This window comes from Pelobates fuscus, chromosome 5, assembly GCF_036172605.1.
Source record: "Pelobates fuscus isolate aPelFus1 chromosome 5, aPelFus1.pri, whole genome shotgun sequence".
Classification (NCBI taxonomy): domain Eukaryota; kingdom Metazoa; phylum Chordata; class Amphibia; order Anura; family Pelobatidae; genus Pelobates; species Pelobates fuscus.
In genome coordinates this window covers 236,077,492-236,097,558 of record NC_086321.1, presented here as the reverse complement: position 1 = coordinate 236,097,558, position 20,067 = coordinate 236,077,492, and the positions used below count along the sequence as shown (strand labels likewise).

Genomic DNA, 20,067 nt, shown 5'->3' with positions numbered 1-20,067 from the left:
GAAGGAGAACAACCTGTGCTGGGTGTCCACGCTACTAGACCCCCGGTCTCTATTCTGCTCTGTGTCAGTGTGTATCATGGGCTTTGAGGACAGGTGTCAATCCATACCTGCCAAGTGACCCTATGTAGGGGGAACAGTCTCTATTCTGCTCTGTGTCAGTGTGTATCAGGGGTTTTGAGGACAGGTGTCAATCCATATCTGCCAAGTGACCCTATGTAGGGGGAACAGTCTCTATTCTGCTCTGTGTCAGTGTGTATCATGGTCTCTGAGGACAGGGAACAGTCTCTATTCTGCTCTGTGTCAGTGTGTAATAGGGGTTTTGAGGACAGGTGTCAATCCATATCTGCCAAGTGACCCTATGTAGGGGGAACAGTCCCTATTCTGCTCTGTGTCAGTGTGTATCATGGTCTCTGAGGACAGGTGTCAATCCATATCTGCCAAGTGACCCTATGTAGGGGGAACAGTCCCTATTCTGCTCTGTGTGAGGAGGTGGAACGGGAAATGAGCAGCTCGGCATCCAACCTTGTGCAAATGGGGTCTTTCATGCTGTCGTGCCTGTTGAGGGACCCTCGTATAAAAAGGCTGAAGGAGAACAACCTGTGCTGGGTGTCCACGCTACTAGACCCCCGGTCTCTATTCTGCTCTGTGTCAGTGTGTATCATGGGCTTTGAGGACAGGTGTCAATCCATACCTGCCAAGTGACCCTATGTAGGGGGAACAGTCTCTATTCTGCTCTGTGTCAGTGTGTATCAGGGGTTTTGAGGACAGGTGTCAATCCATATCTGCCAAGTGACCCTATGTAGGGGGAACAGTCTCTATTCTGCTCTGTGTCAGTGTGTATCAGGGATCATTAGGATAAGTGTCAATCCATATCTGCCAAGTGACCCTATGTAGGGGGAACAGTCCCTATTCTGCTCTGTGTCAGTGTGTATCAGGGATTTGACTATCTTTATTCAGATTCAAAAATTACAATTCCAGGAAAAATGTAACAAACATTTACAAGAACATGTTATGCACATCATAGAAACAACGTGAACCTCTTTAAAGCCACAAACTTAAGACAAAAAATACGTACACACAATGTGTAAGGGTTTGAAAGAATATTCAGAATCCTTACATATTTACTTTATCGTTTGTTTGATTTTTGTGAACCATATATAAACTACAAGCAGCGTGAAAACTATAAAAACTCAAGTGGCCATGCTGATCAAATTAAATAGTATGCTTTACACAGCGTATAAGGGTGATGTCACAGCACAACGGTAATCTAACAGGGGAAGAGGTGAAAGTCATCCTCCCCCTCCCACGACCCCGCCATATCTGCCAAGTGACCCTATGTAGGGGTAACAGTCTCTATTCTGCTCTGTGTCAGTGTGTATCATGGTCTCTGAGGACGGGGAACAGTCTCTATTCTGCTCTGTGTCAGTGTGTATCAGGGGCTTTGAGGACAGGTGTCAATGTTAGGTGATTTCTGCCCTTTATGGATTAAAAGCAGACTCTGCATCAACTGTGTAATTTTCCATGGGAGTTTTGCCATGGATCCCCCTCCGGCATGCCACAGTCCAGGTGTTAGTCCCCTTGAAACAACTTTTCCATCACTTTTGTGGCCAGAAAGAGTCCCTGTTGGTTTTAAAATTCGCCTGCCCATTGAAGTCAATGGCGGTTCGCGCGGTTCGCCGGTTCGCGAACATTTGCGGAAGTTCGCGTTCGCCATTCGCGAACCGAAAATTTCGGGTTCGCGAAAACACTAGTCCTCCGTATCCCCCCAGCCATGCCCCAGTGATGTCCACTAGCTGCGTTGGGTGCCACCCTGCTGTGAACATGATTTCTCCTCCTCATCATCATCCTCCTCCTAATCCTCTAGAACTGTGCCCTGGCTGGACAATTGTGTACCTGGCCTATGCTGGTGCAGGAATCCACCCTCCAAGTCACTTGTGAATGACTGGCCTCCTCTTCCTCCTGTGCCACAGCCTCTTCCATCATCGCCCGAAGCGTTTTTTCAAGGAGATATTGGCTGAGAATGTTGTCATCGGCACTGGCCATGTTGGTGGAGTACTCGAAACAGTGCAAAATGGCACACAGGTTTCGCCTGGAGGCCCACTCATTGGTGGTGAAGTGGTGCTGTTCCTCAGAGCGACTGTCCCGTGCGTGCTGCATCTGAAACTCCACTATTGCCTGCTGCTGCTCACACAGTCTCTCCAGCATGTGGGCACGTCGCATATGAGGTGGTGAGCGGGAAGGCCAAAGTTACGCTGCAGCACAGACAGACGAGCAGCAGCACGGTGAGAACGCCGAAAGCGCGCACAGACGGCCTGAACTTTCTGCAGCAGCTCTGATATATATGGGTAGTTTTTCAGTAATTTCTGCACCACCAAATTCAGCACATGCGCCAGGCAAGGGATGTGCGGCAAACCAGCTAGGCCCAGATCTACTACGAGATTTCGCCCATTATCGTACACCACCAGGCCGGGCTTGAGGCTCAGTGGCAACAACCACTCATCGGTCTGTAGTTCCATGCCCGTCCACAGCAGGTGTGGGGGTTTTCCAACAAACATATGAGTTTTAAAACAGCCTGCTGTAGTTTCCCCCTGGCTGTGCCGAAGTTGGTGGTGAAGGTGTTACACTGCCTGGATGAGGTGGTGGTAGAGGAGGAGGAAGCAGAGTAGGAGGAGGAGGCAACAGGAGGCAAAGAGAAATGCTCTGCAATCCTGGGTGGCAGAAGGACATGCGCCAAACTGCTATCCGCCTCAGGCCCAGCTGCCACTACATTTGTTCAGTGTGCAGTTAGGGAGATATAGTGTCCCTGCCCGTGCTTACTGGTCCACGTATCTGTGGTTATGTGGACCTTGCCACCAGGGCCGGTGCTAGGATTTTTAGTTACACAGGCGAAGATGCATTTTGGCGCCCCCAACCCTCATTAAAAAAAAAAAAAAATGCATCTTCACCTGTGTGTCTTTCCTCCCAAGAAACAGGCACACAGGCATCATTTTTCAGTCACACAGTCAAAGTCATACAGGTACACTGTCATACAAAGACAGAAATAATCATACAGAGACATACAGACACATACAGTCAGAGACATACAAGCAGAGATATACATGCATACAGAGACATGCAGGCATATAACGACATACATGCATACAGAGGCATACCGTCATACAGACACATACATACAGACAGGCATACAGAAACATACATACAAAGACATTCAGGCACATACATACAGACATACAGGCATAAATAAACATACATACAGAGACATACAGGCATGCAGACACATACATACATACATACATACAGGCATACAAAGACATACACACATACAGAGACATACCGTCATACAGACACATACAGTCAGAGACATACAAGCAGAGATATACATGCATACAGAGACATGCAGGCATATAAAGACATACACACATACAGAGACATACCGTCATACAGACACATACATACAGACAGGCATACAGAAACATACATACATACAAAGACATTCAGGCACATACATACAGACATACAGGCATAAAGAAACATACATACAGAGACATACAGGCATGCAGACACATACATACATACATACAGGCATACAAAGACATACACACATACAGATACCTGCATGCATACAGAGACATAACGTCATACAGACACATACATATAGACAGGCATACAGACACATACATACAGAGGCATACCGTCATACAGACACATACATACATACAGAAACATGCATACAAAGACATACAGGCATACAGAGACACACACATACGTACATACAGAGACATAAAGGCATACAGTTACATACATGCATACAGAGACATATATACAGACATTCAGAGACAAACATACATCCAGTTACATACATGCATACAGAGACATACAGAAACATACGTACAAGACATACAGACACATACATACATACAGAGGCATACCGTCATACAGATACATACATACAGACAGGCATACAGAAAAATACATACTCACACACACACACACAAACTCACAGACACATAGTCGAACACACCCACTGACAGACACACACACACACACACTGACAGACACACACACACACACACTCACTGACAGACACACACACACACTCACTGACAGACACACACACTCACTGACAGACACACACACACACACTCACTGACAGACACACACACACACACACACTCACTCACACACACTGACAGACACATACTCGAACACACACACACTGACAGACACACACACTGACAGACACACACACATACACACTGACATACACACTCACACTCACATGCACACACACATACACACACAGTAATTAATTATCTAAATTAAATTTACATTTCCCACCCAGCCTCCCTACCTGGAGTGCTGGCGTGGGTCTTTCATTGGTGGTCCAGTGGGGCTGCTGGGAGGCGTGCGGCTGAAGTGGATTAGGAGGCGGCGAGGGAGCTCTGATCTCTCTGACCGGCTCCCTCGCAGGCTGTTTTCTGATGCCGCGGGAGCCGGAATATGACGTCATATTCCGGCTCCCATTCCGGCTCCTGCGGCATCAGCAAAAGGCGCGCGAGGGAGCCGGTCAGAGAGATCAGAGCTCCCTCGCCGCCTCCTAATCCACTTCAGCGCCGCTCCGGGGATCCAGGAGGTGACCAGGCAGGAGGGAGCACTTCCCTCCTGCCGGTCACTGTAATTTTGCGCCCCCAGAGCCGGTGCGCCCTAAGGCGGCCGCCTGTACCGCCTTATGGACGCGCCGGCCCTGCTTGCCACAGATGGCGTTGCACAGTGCACACCCGATTTTGTCCACCAATTGGTTGTGCAGGGAAGGGATGACTCGCCTGGAAAAGTAGTGAAGGCTGGGAACCACGTGTGGGACAGCCACCGCCATCAGGTTTTTAAAACTGTCCGTCTCCACCAGACGGAATGACAGCATTTCAAAGGCCAGGAATTTTGAAATGCTGGCATTCAGGGCCAGGGATCGTGGGTGACTAGGGGCGTACTTCCTCTTTCTCTCCAGTGTTTGGGAGATGGACAGCTGAACGCTTCCATGGGATAGTGTGGAGATGCTTGAGGACAGTGGCGGACGTGGTGGCGTTGCTGCCACAACCTCTGTTTGGAGGAAGAAGCCGAGACAGCAGCAGAAGAGGAAGCAGGAGGAGCCTATGACCTTTCTTGGTTTTTGAGGTGCTTACTCCACTGCAGCTCGTGCTTTGCATGTAGATGCCTGGTCATGCAGGTTGTGCTCAGGTTTAGCACGTTTATGCCTCGCGTCAGGCTCTGATTGCACAGTATGCAAACCACTTGTGTCTTGTCGTCAGCACATTGTCTGAAGAACTGCCACACCAGGGAACTCCTTGGAGGTGGCTTTGGTGTGCTTGGTCCCTGGGTATGGTGGGTAGTAGCAGGTGTAACGTCTAGGGAACGGCCGCTCTGCTTTTCCACCCTGCTCCCTCTTCTGCTGTGCTGGTGCCTCCATGCAACCATGCGACCACTTCCTCTCCTTGCAACAGGAGCTCCACCAACAGCAGCTGCACCATGACCAGGGCCACGTCCCTTATTTGATGCTCTCCTCATTCTTTGTGTTCACCGACCAAACTAACAGATGTTTTATGTCAGGCGACAATGTAACCACCAATAGTCAACAATTTCTTTTTAGTTTTTTTAGTTTATTGGACTGCAAGAAATGCACCGCAGAATTTTTGAAAGTGCAATGTAACCACAGTATTTGACGGTTCTATTTGACTTTCAGATATAAACTGCAGGCACCAAATTGACTTTTTAGCACCTAAAGAATTCAAATGTTTAAAACTGCAATATAAGCATAGTATTTGACGGTTCTATTTGACTCTCAGATATGAAGTGCAGGCACCAAATTGACTTTTTAGCACCTAAAGAATTTGAATGTTTAAAAATGCGCTGTAAGCACAGTATTTAATGGTTCTTTTTGACTCTCAGATATGAAGTGCAGGCACCAAATTGACTTTTTAGCACCTAAGGAATTTGAATAATTAAAACTGCAATGTAAGCACAATATTTGATGGTTCTATTTGACTCTCAGATATGAAGTGCATGCACCAAATTGACTTTTTAGCACCTAAAGAATTTTAATTTTTAAAACTGCAATATAAGCACAGTATTTGTCGGTTCTATTTGACTCTCAGATATGAAGTGCAGGCACCAAATTGACTTTTTAGCACCTAAAGAAATTGAATGTTTAAAAAAGCGCTGTAAGCACAGTATTTAATGGTTCTTTTTGACTCTCAGATATGAAATGCAGACACCAAATTGACTTTTTAGCACCTAAAGAATTTAAATTTTGAAAACTGCAATGTAAGCACAATATTCGACGGTTCTATTTGACTCTCAGATTTGAAGTGCAGGCACCAAATTGACTTTTTAGCACATAAAGAATTTTAATTTTTAAAACTGCAAAGTAAGCACAATATTTGATGGTTCTATTTGACTCTCAGATATGAAGTGCACGATCCAAATTTACTTTTTAGCACCTAAAGAATTAGAATTTTTTAAACTGCAATGTAAGCATAATATTTGACGGTTCTATTTGACTCTCAGGTATGAAGTGCAGGCACCAAATTTTCTTTTTAGCACCTAAAGAATTAGAATTTTTTAAACTGCAATGTAAGCATAATATTTGATGGTTCTATTTGACTCTCAGATATGAAGTGCAGGCACCAAATTGACTTTTTAGCACCTAAAGCATTTGCATTTTTAAAACTGCGCTGTAAGCACAGTGTAACAGCTACCCAGGGTAGAGAGGTGTATCTGCCGTTGGAGACGTCCTTCCTCTGGGCAAGATCCTGGGCTGTAGTGAAGAGGCGAAGTCCCATCCGCTGGATCCCTCTAACAATGGAGAGGCAGAGCTCTGAAAAGAGCTAGTGATTAAGCTGATAATTCCCTTTCAAGAATGAGACACAGCTACGTTTTAAAGGGTGAAGAAGAACTAACTCCACTGAGAATTTATTGCTGCTTTTATGCAGGATTTTACAGGTTAGACACCACCCACTGGACCTTGTGGGGCACCAAAAATGCAGTTACAGCAACCAATCACAGGTGGGGGCCAGGGGGGAGGACATTAGGTCCTGCCCCCTCATTCTAATTTAGGACCACAGGCTGCTCACTGTTTACCAGACATGCCCCTACTCGCAGTATAGTGAGTAGGGGCAAAATTTACTAATACTAAGTAATGTTTACTTAGTATTAGTAAATGTGGCTGAAATACCTAAATTGGTCCGTGGGAATACCGTGGGAATTAGGGAGTTATCTACCAAGCGGCTGCAAGACAAGTTCTGAAGTTCCAAAGTTGCCGAAGATCCGAAGTGTCAAAATGCCGAAGTTCCGAAGTGTCGAAGTGCCGAATTGCCAAAGTGCCGAATTGCCGAATTGCCAAAGTGCCGAATTGCCGAATTGCCGAAGTCCCGAATTTCAGAATGCCGAACCGAACCGAAAATGTTTCCCATGCACATGCCTATACTCAATTATCTCCAAGCTGAAAAGTTACACTTTTTAGGCATTTTTATAACTTGATTTGGTATGGTACAGGAATAACACTTATATTTTTATGCACAGAACAACTTGGGGAGAAACACATTCAAAATTCGTGCAAATCCGTTTGGTAGTTCCCAAGATATTAAAACGTCTCTTTGTACCGACCGCACGCCTGTGGGTATGCCCAAACAGTTCCATAGATTCCGGCTGTGCGGTCGGTCTTCTATTATGTCCATTGAAATAAATTTCAAATGAAAGTTTTCACGAATCAGTTGTGGATTGTGTTATGAATCCAGAATACAGCAGCAGAGGAAAGCTGCTACATTTGTGACAGTAAGAAAGCGGCACTTTAGTGCAAGTGTTCCCAATTGGTGGGAACTAGAGTGTGTCTGCAGTCCCAGGAGGGCATAACCCTTGTATATATACAAAGAAATAATGAAAGAACGTGAGCCCAAGCTGAAAACAGCTTCAGGAGCACTAGGGAAAGGTGCTGCAGGGACGATTCTACCTGATATGGCAAACTTAAAAAATCAACTTTATTGTGGGCACCATAGCGAATATATGATCCCAATAAAAAATATATACAAATAGAGAAAGGAAACTTAATATACCACAACACCTATGAACCAAATGGGGAAAACAGTATAGAATAGGTTGTACCTATAGAAAGATATAGAGAGCCTATACATAGAGCTAGTCGAACCTGTAGAAACCAGCCCTGCTGTATACTGCCTTTCAGTAGAGACACTCTATATGGAGAGGCTGAAAATGTATACGCTTAGGCTAGGAATCAGGTACTAAGCAGCGTAGAAATATGCTCTTTATGGCAACTGCCTATATGACAGGGATAAATGAGTGTGTAGGAAAGGAGAGACAGAGTATCTCTTTTGCACTTAGGAAATTGTGACAGAACGAACTTGATCCAAATAGACTGGGCAAATGCTGCAGAGCTTAATAAGAACGAAAGTTGCAACAAAATATGCTTGGTCTAAGTAGTGGATCGCTGTAGGTCAACAATAGAGAACACTCAACCCTGTCTTTTAAAGGAACTAAATGTTGCTTTTAAAAGAGTCTAGTCTCCGCACTGAAGACACTCAAAACAGCTGGCGGTAATACAATCTTCCGTATAGGGAGAGAGGCTAGTGGTTGCAGTCTGTAAGGAGGAAGAGAATTCTACATCTCAGTGTGTAACATTGCTACTGACTGGTGCCAATACCTAAGGAGCCCTCCCAGCCTTGCTGTAGAGCTTGCAAGTATAACAGCTGGAGAGAAAACGCTCTCCTATGTATGGAGAGGAGCTAATGGTTAGTAGGGAGACACAAATATATCTATACTTTGGAACGTAAAAATGCTACAAGTAAGTGCAGCAACATTGCCTCCCCACTTGCTGTCTCGCTTGTAGTCAACCGCTGGAGAGACCTCTCTCACTTGTGTAGATTTGTGACAGTCTGAGTTCACATACACAAGCAGTCATTGCACTGGCTAGCTGAGGGTCCTTATTACACGGCTCCCCTTTGTGGAACACCCCGGCAGATCCGGCTTGATCCTTTTCGGGTAAGCCTGGGGATGTCCGGGCTGCTAGGATGGTATAAGTTCTGTCTGCCTGGACAGTCTGTATGCGTTTCCGTTGTTCTTGCCAGGCCGGTACTGGATGGAAAAGTTATAAGGTTGGAAGGCCAAACTCCATCTCAATAGCCGGCCATTGTCTCCTGCCACTCGGTTTAGCCAGACCAGGGGATTGTGGTCGGTGATGATGGTGAATTCTTGTCCATATAAATAGGGAGTGAGTTTCTTTAGAGCCCAGAGTAGGGCCAGGCATTCCTTTTCCACTGCCGCGTAGCTCAACTCCCGAGGTAACAGGGTGCTCCACTCCATCGTCCCCGATCTGGCTTAGAACTGCCCCCAGTCCGTACATGGAAGCATCTGTATGGACGACAAAACGCTTGTTAGGGACGGGGGCAGTTAATACAGGAGCGTTGATCAAAGCGTTCTTTAGAGACTGAAAAGCTGTTTCACAGGCGGGAGACCACAGGACTACTCTGGGTAAATTCTTTTTAGTTAAGTCTGTCAGGGGTTTAGCGATAGAGCTGTAGCTGGGCACAAATTTCCTGTAGTACCCTTCAGTCCCTATGAAAGCCAGTACCTGGGTCTTGGTGTGGGGTGTGGGCCAATTGGCTACGGCCTCAATCTTGGCTGGTTCAGGGCGCTGCTTCCCACACCTAACCCTGTGTCCCAGGTATTGGACTTCGGCCATGCCCAAGTGTCATTTCTCCGGTTTCAGAGTCAGGCCTGCGGCCCGAATCTGATCCAGCACGGCCTCCCCCCATGTCTCACTATAGATCGCAATGTCATCCAGGTACGCACAAGCGAAGTCCTGGAAGCCATCAAGGAGTCTTATCACCAAGCGTCGAAAGGTGGCTGGGGCATTCTTCATCCCGAATGGCATAACCCTAAATTGGTATAAGCCAAACGGGGTGATGAAGGCCGACTTGGAGATAGCTTCCTTGGCCAGGGGGATCTGCCAGTATCCTTTGCACAGATCGATAGTGGTCAGGTAACGTCCCCTGGCAATGCAATCTAATAGCTTGTCCACTCGGGGGAAATCGGCTAAGCATCTGTTATGGTACGGGACCGGGTGGTCCCATCCTTTTTGGGTACTAGAACTACAGGGGATGCCCAGGGACTGTGAGACAGTTCTATGACCCCCAACCTAAGCATTTCCTGAATCTCCTTCCTCACCCCTTCCTTAACTGCCTCTGGGATTTGGTAGGGGGCCTGTTGTAGGGGTGCTTGTCCGGGGGTTTCTACATTGTGGGTCGCTAGCGTAGTGTACCCTGACTCGTGGGAGAAGGTTAACTCCTTTTCAGCTAGCAATTGTCTGAGCTGGCCCTTTTCGGCGGGGCTTAATCGCTCCCCTAGCTGAACGGTACTGAGCAAACTACCTGGCGTAGGAGCAGCTAGTAGACTGGGGATAGGTAAACTGTCTGGGTCTTCTGTTGTGGGGCAACAGGTAGCTGCTATGTCCTCTGTTCTTTCCTGATACGCCTTCAAAAGGTTAACATGGAAAGCTTTTTGGATTCTCTCATCCTTATCACAATTATATACGTGGTGTCACAAACTTGTGCTACCACCCTGTAAGGACCTTGCCAGGAGGCCTGGAGCTTATTCCCTTTTACCGGTCTAAGCACCAGTACCTTCTATCCCACCTGGAACGTCCTATGTTGGGCCACCTTGTCGTACCACTGTTTCTGTCTGCTTTGGGCCGCATGGAGGTGATCTCTGGTCATCCGGGCTAACTGTTCCATATGGTCCTGCATTTCCAGAACATATGGTACAATAGGGACACCCTCATGTTCCATTTCCCACTCCCAGTGCTCCCGGATGAGGTCGAGTGGTCCCCGTACTCTCCGTCCATAGAGCAGCTCAAAGGGGGAAAACCCAGTAGATTCCTGAGGCACCTCTCGATAGGTGAACAAGAGGTGCGGCAGGAATCGCTCCCAGTCTCTGTACTCGTCTGCAACTGCTTCAGGGTACCGTTAAAATGCTCACAGAGACCGTTCATCTGGGGGTGGTAAGGGGAGCTGAGAAAGGGTTTTATACCACAGACCTTCCATAACTGTTGGGTTAGATCTGAGGTAAACTGTGTCCCCTTGTCAGATAGGATTTCTTTCGGGAACCCCACTCTGGTGAATATTCCGACTAGGGCACTGGCAACAGTGTCAGACTGAATATTCGTCAAAGTGATGGCCTCCGGATAACGGGTAGCGTAGTCCACCACGGTAAGGATGTATTTCGGATACGAACTGCAGGCACCAAATTGACTTTTTAGCCCCTAAAAAATTCAAATGTTTAAAACTGCAATATAAGCACAGTATTTGACGGTTCTATTTGACTCTCAGATATGAAGTGCAGGCACCAAATTTACTTTTTAGCAACTAAAGAATTAAAATGTTTAAAACTGCAATATAAGCACAGTATTTTTTTTTTTTTAATTCTTTATTTTTCGTGCAACAAGATGTACAAAACACGCCTGTGGTGCCACGACGGCATGCACTGGTACAGTAAAGCACAATTTCATCATGACAAAGTACAGTCGCACATTTTGGTAATACAGGGTGTAAGCTTATGGTCATTAACAATAGGTATAGTAAATCTGCAATCGTGGTATGCTTGTCACTGAGTAATAAGGTAAAATAAGAATAAAAAAATACTAAATACTAAATACAAAATAAAAAGAACTTTGTTCCAAATGCAATATTGTTGCGTATCATCCTAATATGCGCAGTGATATAAGGGGTGGTCTGAGGGGACACATTTGTGCCATGCTATGGGTTTTTGTTATCTCGCTTTTCTGCTTAACCCCTTAAGACCAGAGGGCGTACTATTACGTCCTTTTTAAAGCGTCTCTAAACGCCGGAGGGCGTAATAGTACGCCCTCCGTTTTTTTTTTCACTTACCCGGTCGCCGGCGATTCCACGCCGGCGATCGCGGTTGGGGGGACTCCCAGGGAGCCCCCCGCGGCACGTCTGCCCTCTTCAGCCCCCCCGGGCCATGTGAGAGTGAGGTCCTTGCGAGGACCTCACAATCACATAGCCGGGATAGCTGGCTGGTGCAATGCCAGCAGGGGGACTAACTGTAATGACAGTTAGTCCCCCTGCTGGCTGAAAATCAAATTAAAATAAGTTAAATAAGTGTAAAAAAAATATATATATACTTAGATCATATATATATTATATATATATGATCTAAGTATATATATACACATATACACACATACACATACACTGTCTAGGTGTATTTTAATATTAATATATATATAATTATATATATATATATATATATATATATATATTAATATCAAATTACACGTAGACTGATACTGATTAAATATATATATATATAACTATTGTTATATGTATATTTATATATAATATAAAAATAAATAAATATGTAAATACGTAAAAAAAAAAAAATACAAATAAAATATTACAAAATATATAGATGTGTTTTATTTCGTTCTAACTGTATTTTGATATTAATATATATATATATTTATATCAAAATACACGTAGAACAAAATAATATATATATATATATATCTATATACATAAATATATACGTATATATCACTATATATATACCTATATATAAATAAAAATATTTAAAAAAAATTATATATATATATATACGTATATATACACATATGTATATATATATACATATATTAATTCTACACATATATTTATGTAATAATTTTACATAATTAGGTATCCTAATTAATTACAATTAGCGGGACCTGCCTGACTACCATGCCGAAAGTATAGGGAATTTAATTTGCTAGCACTATATTTAACCCTATAACTTTCCAAGACACCATAAAACCTATACTCGAGAGACTTCGCTGAACACAAATAATAGTGTTTCAAAACAGTAAAATGTATCACAACGATGATATCGCCAGTAAAAGTGACGTTTTTTGCATTTTTCACGCACAAACAGCACTTACACGGACAATATTATGGCTGCAATACTTTTTACTGTTTTGAAACACAAATATTTGTGTTCAGCGAAGTCTCCCGAGTACAACAGTACCCTTCATGTACAGGTTTTATGGTGTTTTAAAAAAATACAGCGTCAAATATAAGGCTTGTGTTTCATTTTTTCACATTCAAATTCGCCAGATTGCTTACGTTGCCTTTATGACCCTATGGTAGCCCAAGAATGAAAATTACCCCTATGATGGCATACTATTTGCAATAGTAGACAACCCAAGGTATTGCAAATGGGGTTTGTCCAGTCTTTTTTAGTAGCCACTTAGTCACAAACACTGGCCAAAATTTGCGTTTTTTGCATTTTTCACACACAAACACTAACGCTAACTTTGGCCAGTGTTTGTGACCAAATGGCTACTAAAAAAGACTGGACATACCCCATTTGCAATACCTTGGGTCGTCTACTATTGCAAATGATATGCCATTATGGATGTAAATTTATTTCCTGGGCTACTATACAGTCTCAAAGGCAACATAACCAATCTGGCGAATTTCAATTTCAAATGTAACACGCTATATTTGACCCTGTAACTTCCCAAAACACCATAAAACCTGTACATAGGGGGTACTGTGAGACTTTGCTGAATACAAATATGTGTATTTTATTGCAGTAAAAGCAAACAGTATTATGACATTGACAGTTAAAATGTCATGTAGAACTAAAAAAAAATAATCTTATTTTCTCCCATTTTTTTCATATTAAATTATGTTTCATAGCTAGATATTTGATATTAAATGAAAGCTCTGTTTCCCCTGAATAAAATGATATATAATAAGGGGGGGGGGGGTGCATTTAATATGAAAGAGGTGAATTACGGTTGGACAGACATATAGCACAAATGCCAGGTTTTGTTTACATTTTGTTTCGTTCACAACTTGTACATTTGGCTGCGGTCTTAAGGGGTTAATTGCTCAATTATCCATCCTACCTGTTATTATTCACATAATGCCCAAGCAGGCTGACCCCCTTATGAGAGTATCGTCAGATATGCCATATTAACTTAACAGAGTGGCAGCACAGCATGTGGGTCAAAGGTTTGTTTTTATGTAAGAGATGGGTATATCATGTAAGGTAATCATGCTTGTATGAGCCTGTCATCAATGGTACATGCCAAAAAGAACGTCGTGGGTACAACAGATAGTTTTGTAAGCACAGTATTTGACGGTTCTATTTGACTCTCAGATATGAAGTGCAGGCACCAAATTGACTTTTTAGCAAATAAAGAATTTGAATTTTTAAAACTGCAATATAACCACAGTATTTGACAGTTCTATTTGACTTTCAGATATGAACTGCAGGCACCAAATTTACTTTTTAGCACCTAAAGAATTCAAATGTTTAAAACTGCAATATAAGCACAGTAGTGATGTCCCGAACGGTTTGCTGGCGAATAGTTCCTGGCGAACATCGCTCGTTCGCGTTCGCCACGGATGGTGAACATATGCGCTGTTCGGTCCGCCCCCTATTCGTCATCATTGAGTAAACTTTGACCCTGTACCTCACAGTCAGCAGACACATTCCAGTCAATCAGTTGCAGACCCTCCCTCCCAGACCCTCCCACCTCCAGGACAGCATCCATTTTACATTCATTGTGAAGCAGCATTCTTAGTGAGAGGATAGACAGTGAAGCTGCTGCTGATTTGATAGGGAAATTAATAGCTGGGCTAGTGTATTCAGTGTCCACTACAGTCCTGAAGGACTCATCTGATCTCTGCTGTAAGGACAGCACCCCAAAAAGCCCTTTTTAGGGCTAGAAGATCAGTCTGCTTTTTTTTTCTGTGTAATGTAATTGCAGTTGCCTGCCTGCCAGCCTGTGTGTCAGGCTCACAGCATATACTGTGCACACTTGCCCAGTGCCACCACTAACTCACTGGTGTCACAATAGCTTGCATTTAAAAAAAAAACAAAACTTTTTTGACTGTAATATAATATCAGTCAGTTTCCTTCACGAGTGTTCGTTTCAGGGCCTGCCCAGTGCCACCACTCACTCACTGGTGTCCCAATAGCTTGCATTTAAAAAAACTAATCGTTTTGGACTGTAATATAATAGCAGTCAGTTTCCTTCATGAGTGTGCGTTTCAGGGCCTGCCCAGTGCCACCACTCACTCACTGGTGTCCCAATAGCTTGCATTTAAATAAAACAAAACTTTTCTTGGCCTGCCCAGTGCCACCACTCACTCATATCTGGTGTCCCAATAGCTTGCAATTAAAAAAAAAAAAAACTTTTTGGACTGTAATATAATAGCAGTCAGTTTCCTTCACGAGTGTGCGTTTCAGGGCCTGCCCAGTGCCACCACTCACTCATATCTGGTGTCCCAATAGCTTGCATTTAAAAAAAACAAAACTTTTTGGACTGTAATATAATAGTAGTCAGTTTCCTTCACGCGTGTGCGTTTCAGGGCCTGCCAGGGCACAGTGTCACACCAGTGCAACTCATATCTGGTGTAACAGTAGAGTACATTTAAAAAAAAAAAAATGTGACTGTAATAGATTGAATAGCAGTTAGTTGTCTGCAAGCGTGTGTGTCAGGCCTACAACGTCTACTCTGCCAACTTCTGCCAGTGCACAGTGACACTCATATCTGTTGTCACAGTAGCTTGCACGCATAGTACCACTAATCGGAAAAAAAAATTGCCCTAGAATAATGCCCAGTGTTCAGAGGCCACGTACCCTGAACTGGAAAAGTTCTGAGGACATAGTTGACTGGATATCACACAACACCAGATCTTCTACAGCTTCCGCTCGGAACCTTGACGCACCATCCTCCTCCAGCTTAGCTTCGGGCACCTCTCAAGTTACTACTCGCTCGCTCGCCTGCCGCCACCACCAACACTAACACCACAGCCGCTTCACTTGGTATGTCAGAGGAGTTATTTACACATCAGTTGGAAGAAATGAGTGATGCGCAACCATTATTGCCAGAGGATGTAGATAACAGGGATATGTCTCAGTCAGGCAGCATTACACACATGGACGTACGGTGTGATGATGATGATGTTGTACCCGCTGCTGCTTCCTTTGCTGAGTTGTCAAATACAAGTGAAGCGGTTGATGATGACGATGCGTCCGTGGATGTCACGTGGGTGCCCGCTAGAACAGAAGAAGATCAGGGGGAAAGTTCAGATGGGGAGACAGAGAGGAGGAGGAGGAGATGAGTTAGAAGTAGAGTGAGGTCGTTGCAAGGAGCTAGTGGCACAGTCAGACAGCATGCATCGGCACCCGGGGTCAGCCAGACAGCACGCCAATCAACGCATGCTGTTGCCACCACCAGAATGCCGTCATTGCAGAGCTCAGCAGTGTGGCATTTTTTTTGTGTGTCTGCTTCTGACAACAGTGATGCCATTTGCAACCTGTGCCAAAAGAAACTGAGTCGTGGGAAGTCCAACACCCACCTAGGTACAACTGCTTTGCGAAGACACATGATCGCACATCACAAACGCCTATGGGATCAACACATGAGTACAAGCAGCACACAAACTCAAAGCCGCCATCCTCCTCCTGGTCCAGCATCTTCAGCCACGTCAACCACTGCTGTCCTCCTTGCCCCCTCTCAACCATCCGCCACTCCATCTCTCGCCTTGAGCAGTTCCTGCTCATCTGCCCACAGTCAGGTGTCTGTCAAGGACATGTTTGAGCGTAAGAAGCCAATGTCACAAAGTCACCCCCTTGCCCGGCGTCTGACAGCTTGCTTGACTGAACTCTTAGCCCGCCAGCTTTTACCATACAAGCTGGTGGAGTCTGAGGCGTTCAAAAAATGTGTAGCTATTGGGACACCGCAGTGGAAGGTACCCGGCCGAAATTTCTTTGCACAAAAGGCAATCCCCAACCTGTACTCGATTGTGCAAAAGGAAGTAATGGCATGTCTGGCACACAGTGTTGGGGCAAGGGTCCATCTGACCACTGATACCTGGTCTGCAAAGCATGGTCAGGGCAGGTATATCACCTACACTGGGTATTGAGTAAACCTGGTGACGGCTGCCAAGCATTGAATGCATGGCTCTGCAGAGGAGTTGGTGACACCGCCACGACTTGCAGGCAGGCCTGCTGCCACCTCCTCTACTCCTCCTACTCCATCCTCTTCCATAACCTCCTCGGCTGAGTCTTCTTTTGCTGCTGCATCTTGCTCCACATCAACGGCACCCCCCAGCTCCCCGTGTACTATTCCACATCCCGGATATGGCAGTGTCACGCCGTCTTGGGGTTGACTTGCCTGAAAGCAGAGAGTCACACCGGACCAGCACTCCTGTCCGCCCTGAACGCACAGGTGGATCAGTGGCTGACTCCGCACCAACTGGAGATCGGCAAAGTGGTTTGTGACAACGGAAGAAATTTGTTGGCGGCATTGAATTTAGGCAAGTTGACACATGTGCCGTGTATGGCACATGTGTGTAATCTGATCGTACAACGCTTTGTGCTTAAGTATCCAGGCTTACAGGATGTCCTGAAGCAGGCCAGGAAGGTGTGTTGCCATTTCAGGCGTTCCTACACGGCCATGGAACACTTTTCTGATATCCAGCGGCGAAACAACAGGCCTGATGAGGGGGACGTAACAGGGTGTCGCAGCTGCCGGCCCGCCGCATGATATTTAAATCCCTAGCTCACCCCAGTACCTTGTCGTGGTTTCCTGTTCCTGGTTTCCTGAGAGTGCTTTATCATTGTGAATCTGATTTCCTGGTATCCTAATCTTGTCTTTCCCCTGGTTATTTTGAATTCTGGTTTCCCTGACTTGTCTTGTGTAAACGGTATGGAGTATTTTCTGGCTTCCTTGACCTCGGCTTTCCCTTTGACCATTCTCTGTCTCTAGCATATTAGTCCGGCCATTCTAAGGTCCGGTTTACGCTCTGTCCTTTTATTTTCCCTTTCTTGCCTATGTATATGTTTATGGACTGTTTGCGGTTGTTTGCGGTGCGTTAAACGTGGAGTTTGGTCTGTCACTGTGAAGCGGGCGTAACCCTTACACTACCTGATCGATACAACATCATACCTGATGTTTTTTTTTTTTTTTTTTTTTTTTTTTTGGTGTTTTCCAAAGTTTATTGGTAATTTTACAATACAAATGTTTAAACAGCCCCCCGTGGCGTTTTGAAGTTCATCCCGACAGTTGGCTGGGTGACTTGCAGGTTGGATAGGCCGCCAAAGTCCAACAACTTCAGCATTTCCTTGGTGTCAGGGTCCACCTCAATAATCTCCTGGTCAAGGGCAGATACCTCTGGGACATAGTTATCCCTCCTCTCTCTTTCCTCCTCCTGCAGTTTGATGGAGATGCCTCTGACAGGGCCTCTCTGGATGCGCTTCATCAGATGTGTGACATACCCAGCGATCTTATTGCGGAGTTTCTTGCTTGGGATGATGGCAATCTCTTCACACACACGCTTGTTGGTATGGAAGTCATTGCCCAATCGGGTGTAGTATTTTTCAATTATGACCCGAGCGGCCTTTTTCACGGTCTTTGTCCTGACGCGTCCCATGTTGGACCGAGCTGGTAGAAGAGCATACCTGATGTTTTAAAGCACGTTATTCCAAACAATTTAGGAATGTTAGTTGATTTATGCCCTTCATGGATTAAAACCAGACTCTGCATCAACTATGTAATTTTTCATGGGAGTTTTGCCGTGGATCCCCCTCCGGCATGCCACAGTCCAGGTGTTAGTCCCCTTGAGACAACTTTTCCATCACTATTGTGGCCATAAAGTGTCCCTGTGGGTTTTAAAATTCGCCTGCCCATTGAAGTCTATGGTGGTTCGCCCGTTTGCCCGTTTGCGAACATTTGCGGAAGTTCACGTTCGCCGTTCGCGAACCGAAAATTTTATGTCCGCGACATCACCAAAGCACAGTATTTGACTTGACTTTTTAGCACCTAAAGAATAAAAACTTTTAAAACTGCAATGTAGGCACAATATTTGACGGTTCTATTTGACTCTCAGATATGAAGTGCATGCACCAAATTGACTTTTTAGCACCTAAACAATTAGCATTTTTAAAACTGCAATGTAAGCACAATATTTGACGGTTCTATTTAACTCTCAGATATGAAATGCAGGCACCAAATTGACTTTTTAGCACCTAAAGCATTTGAATTTGTAAAACTGCAATGTAAGCACAATATTTGACAGTTCTATTTGACTCTCAGATATGAAATGCAGGCACCAAATTGACTTTTTAGCACCTGAAGAATTTTAATTTTTAAAACTGCACTGTAAGCACAGTATTTGACGGTTCTATTTGACTCTCAGATATGAAGTGCACGCCCCAAATTTACTTTTTAGCACCTAAAGAATTAGAATTTTTAAAACTGCAATGTAGGCACAATATTTGACGGTTCTATTTGACTCTCAGATATGAAGCGCAGGCACCAAATTTACTTTTTTTTTTTTTAATTCTTTATTTTTATTGTGCATTTGATTACATACATACTTACTCACAGTGCCACGACAGCGACCATGAGCAGTTCCATAACAATCAGTGGCATAGCAGAGAGATTGCACATTTAATATTTTTTTAGATGTAACAGGCTAACAATCGTTAAGTTTCCTACTTAGTACACATGTTGCAGTAGGATATTACTGTTAGCTGTATTGTGACTAATGTGTACTAAAGGTATGTTCCTGACAGTGGCTTTGGAGTAGCTTTTTGGTACCTGGCATGTGTAAAGCTCGTTGGCGCTATCTGCTCTGCGGGCATGTGGGCTATGGGATTAACCCGCCTATGGTTTCATGAGCTAGTCTGAGAGGTGTTGAGCTGAGTGATGCAATGTAGTGAGCAGCAATGCTCTCTTCCCTCCATTGACATTACAGAAAAGTGTATGTTGGGAGTTATCTAGGTACCAGGTATGTTACACCCCGTCTGTTAGCCATTTAGGGTGAATTGCCGTTTTGTTTCCATTTGGGACAGACGGGGGGGGGGGGGGGGAGAAAGTGAGGTGAGTAGCCTGATGTGCAGCTTTCTTGTGTGCCAGACTGGTGTACTGCTATTATCTTGTACTGGTTTATAGACATTTTGAAACACAAAATTAAGTAAACTGAA

At 44.6% G+C, this 20,067-nt stretch overlaps 1 protein-coding gene across 1 annotated transcript; it reads right to left on the bottom strand.

Annotated features, from left to right (window-relative positions):
- Nucleotides 1-18,042: 18,042 nt before the first annotated feature.
- On the bottom strand, nt 18,043-18,530 carry LOC134612778 (small ribosomal subunit protein eS17). Its single transcript, XM_063457219.1, has one exon. It carries the CDS (start codon nt 18,510-18,512, stop codon nt 18,105-18,107), a length of 408 nt encoding a protein of 135 aa, XP_063313289.1. The 5' UTR covers nt 18,513-18,530; the 3' UTR covers nt 18,043-18,104.
- Between the last annotated feature and the right edge of the window lie 1,537 nt (nt 18,531-20,067).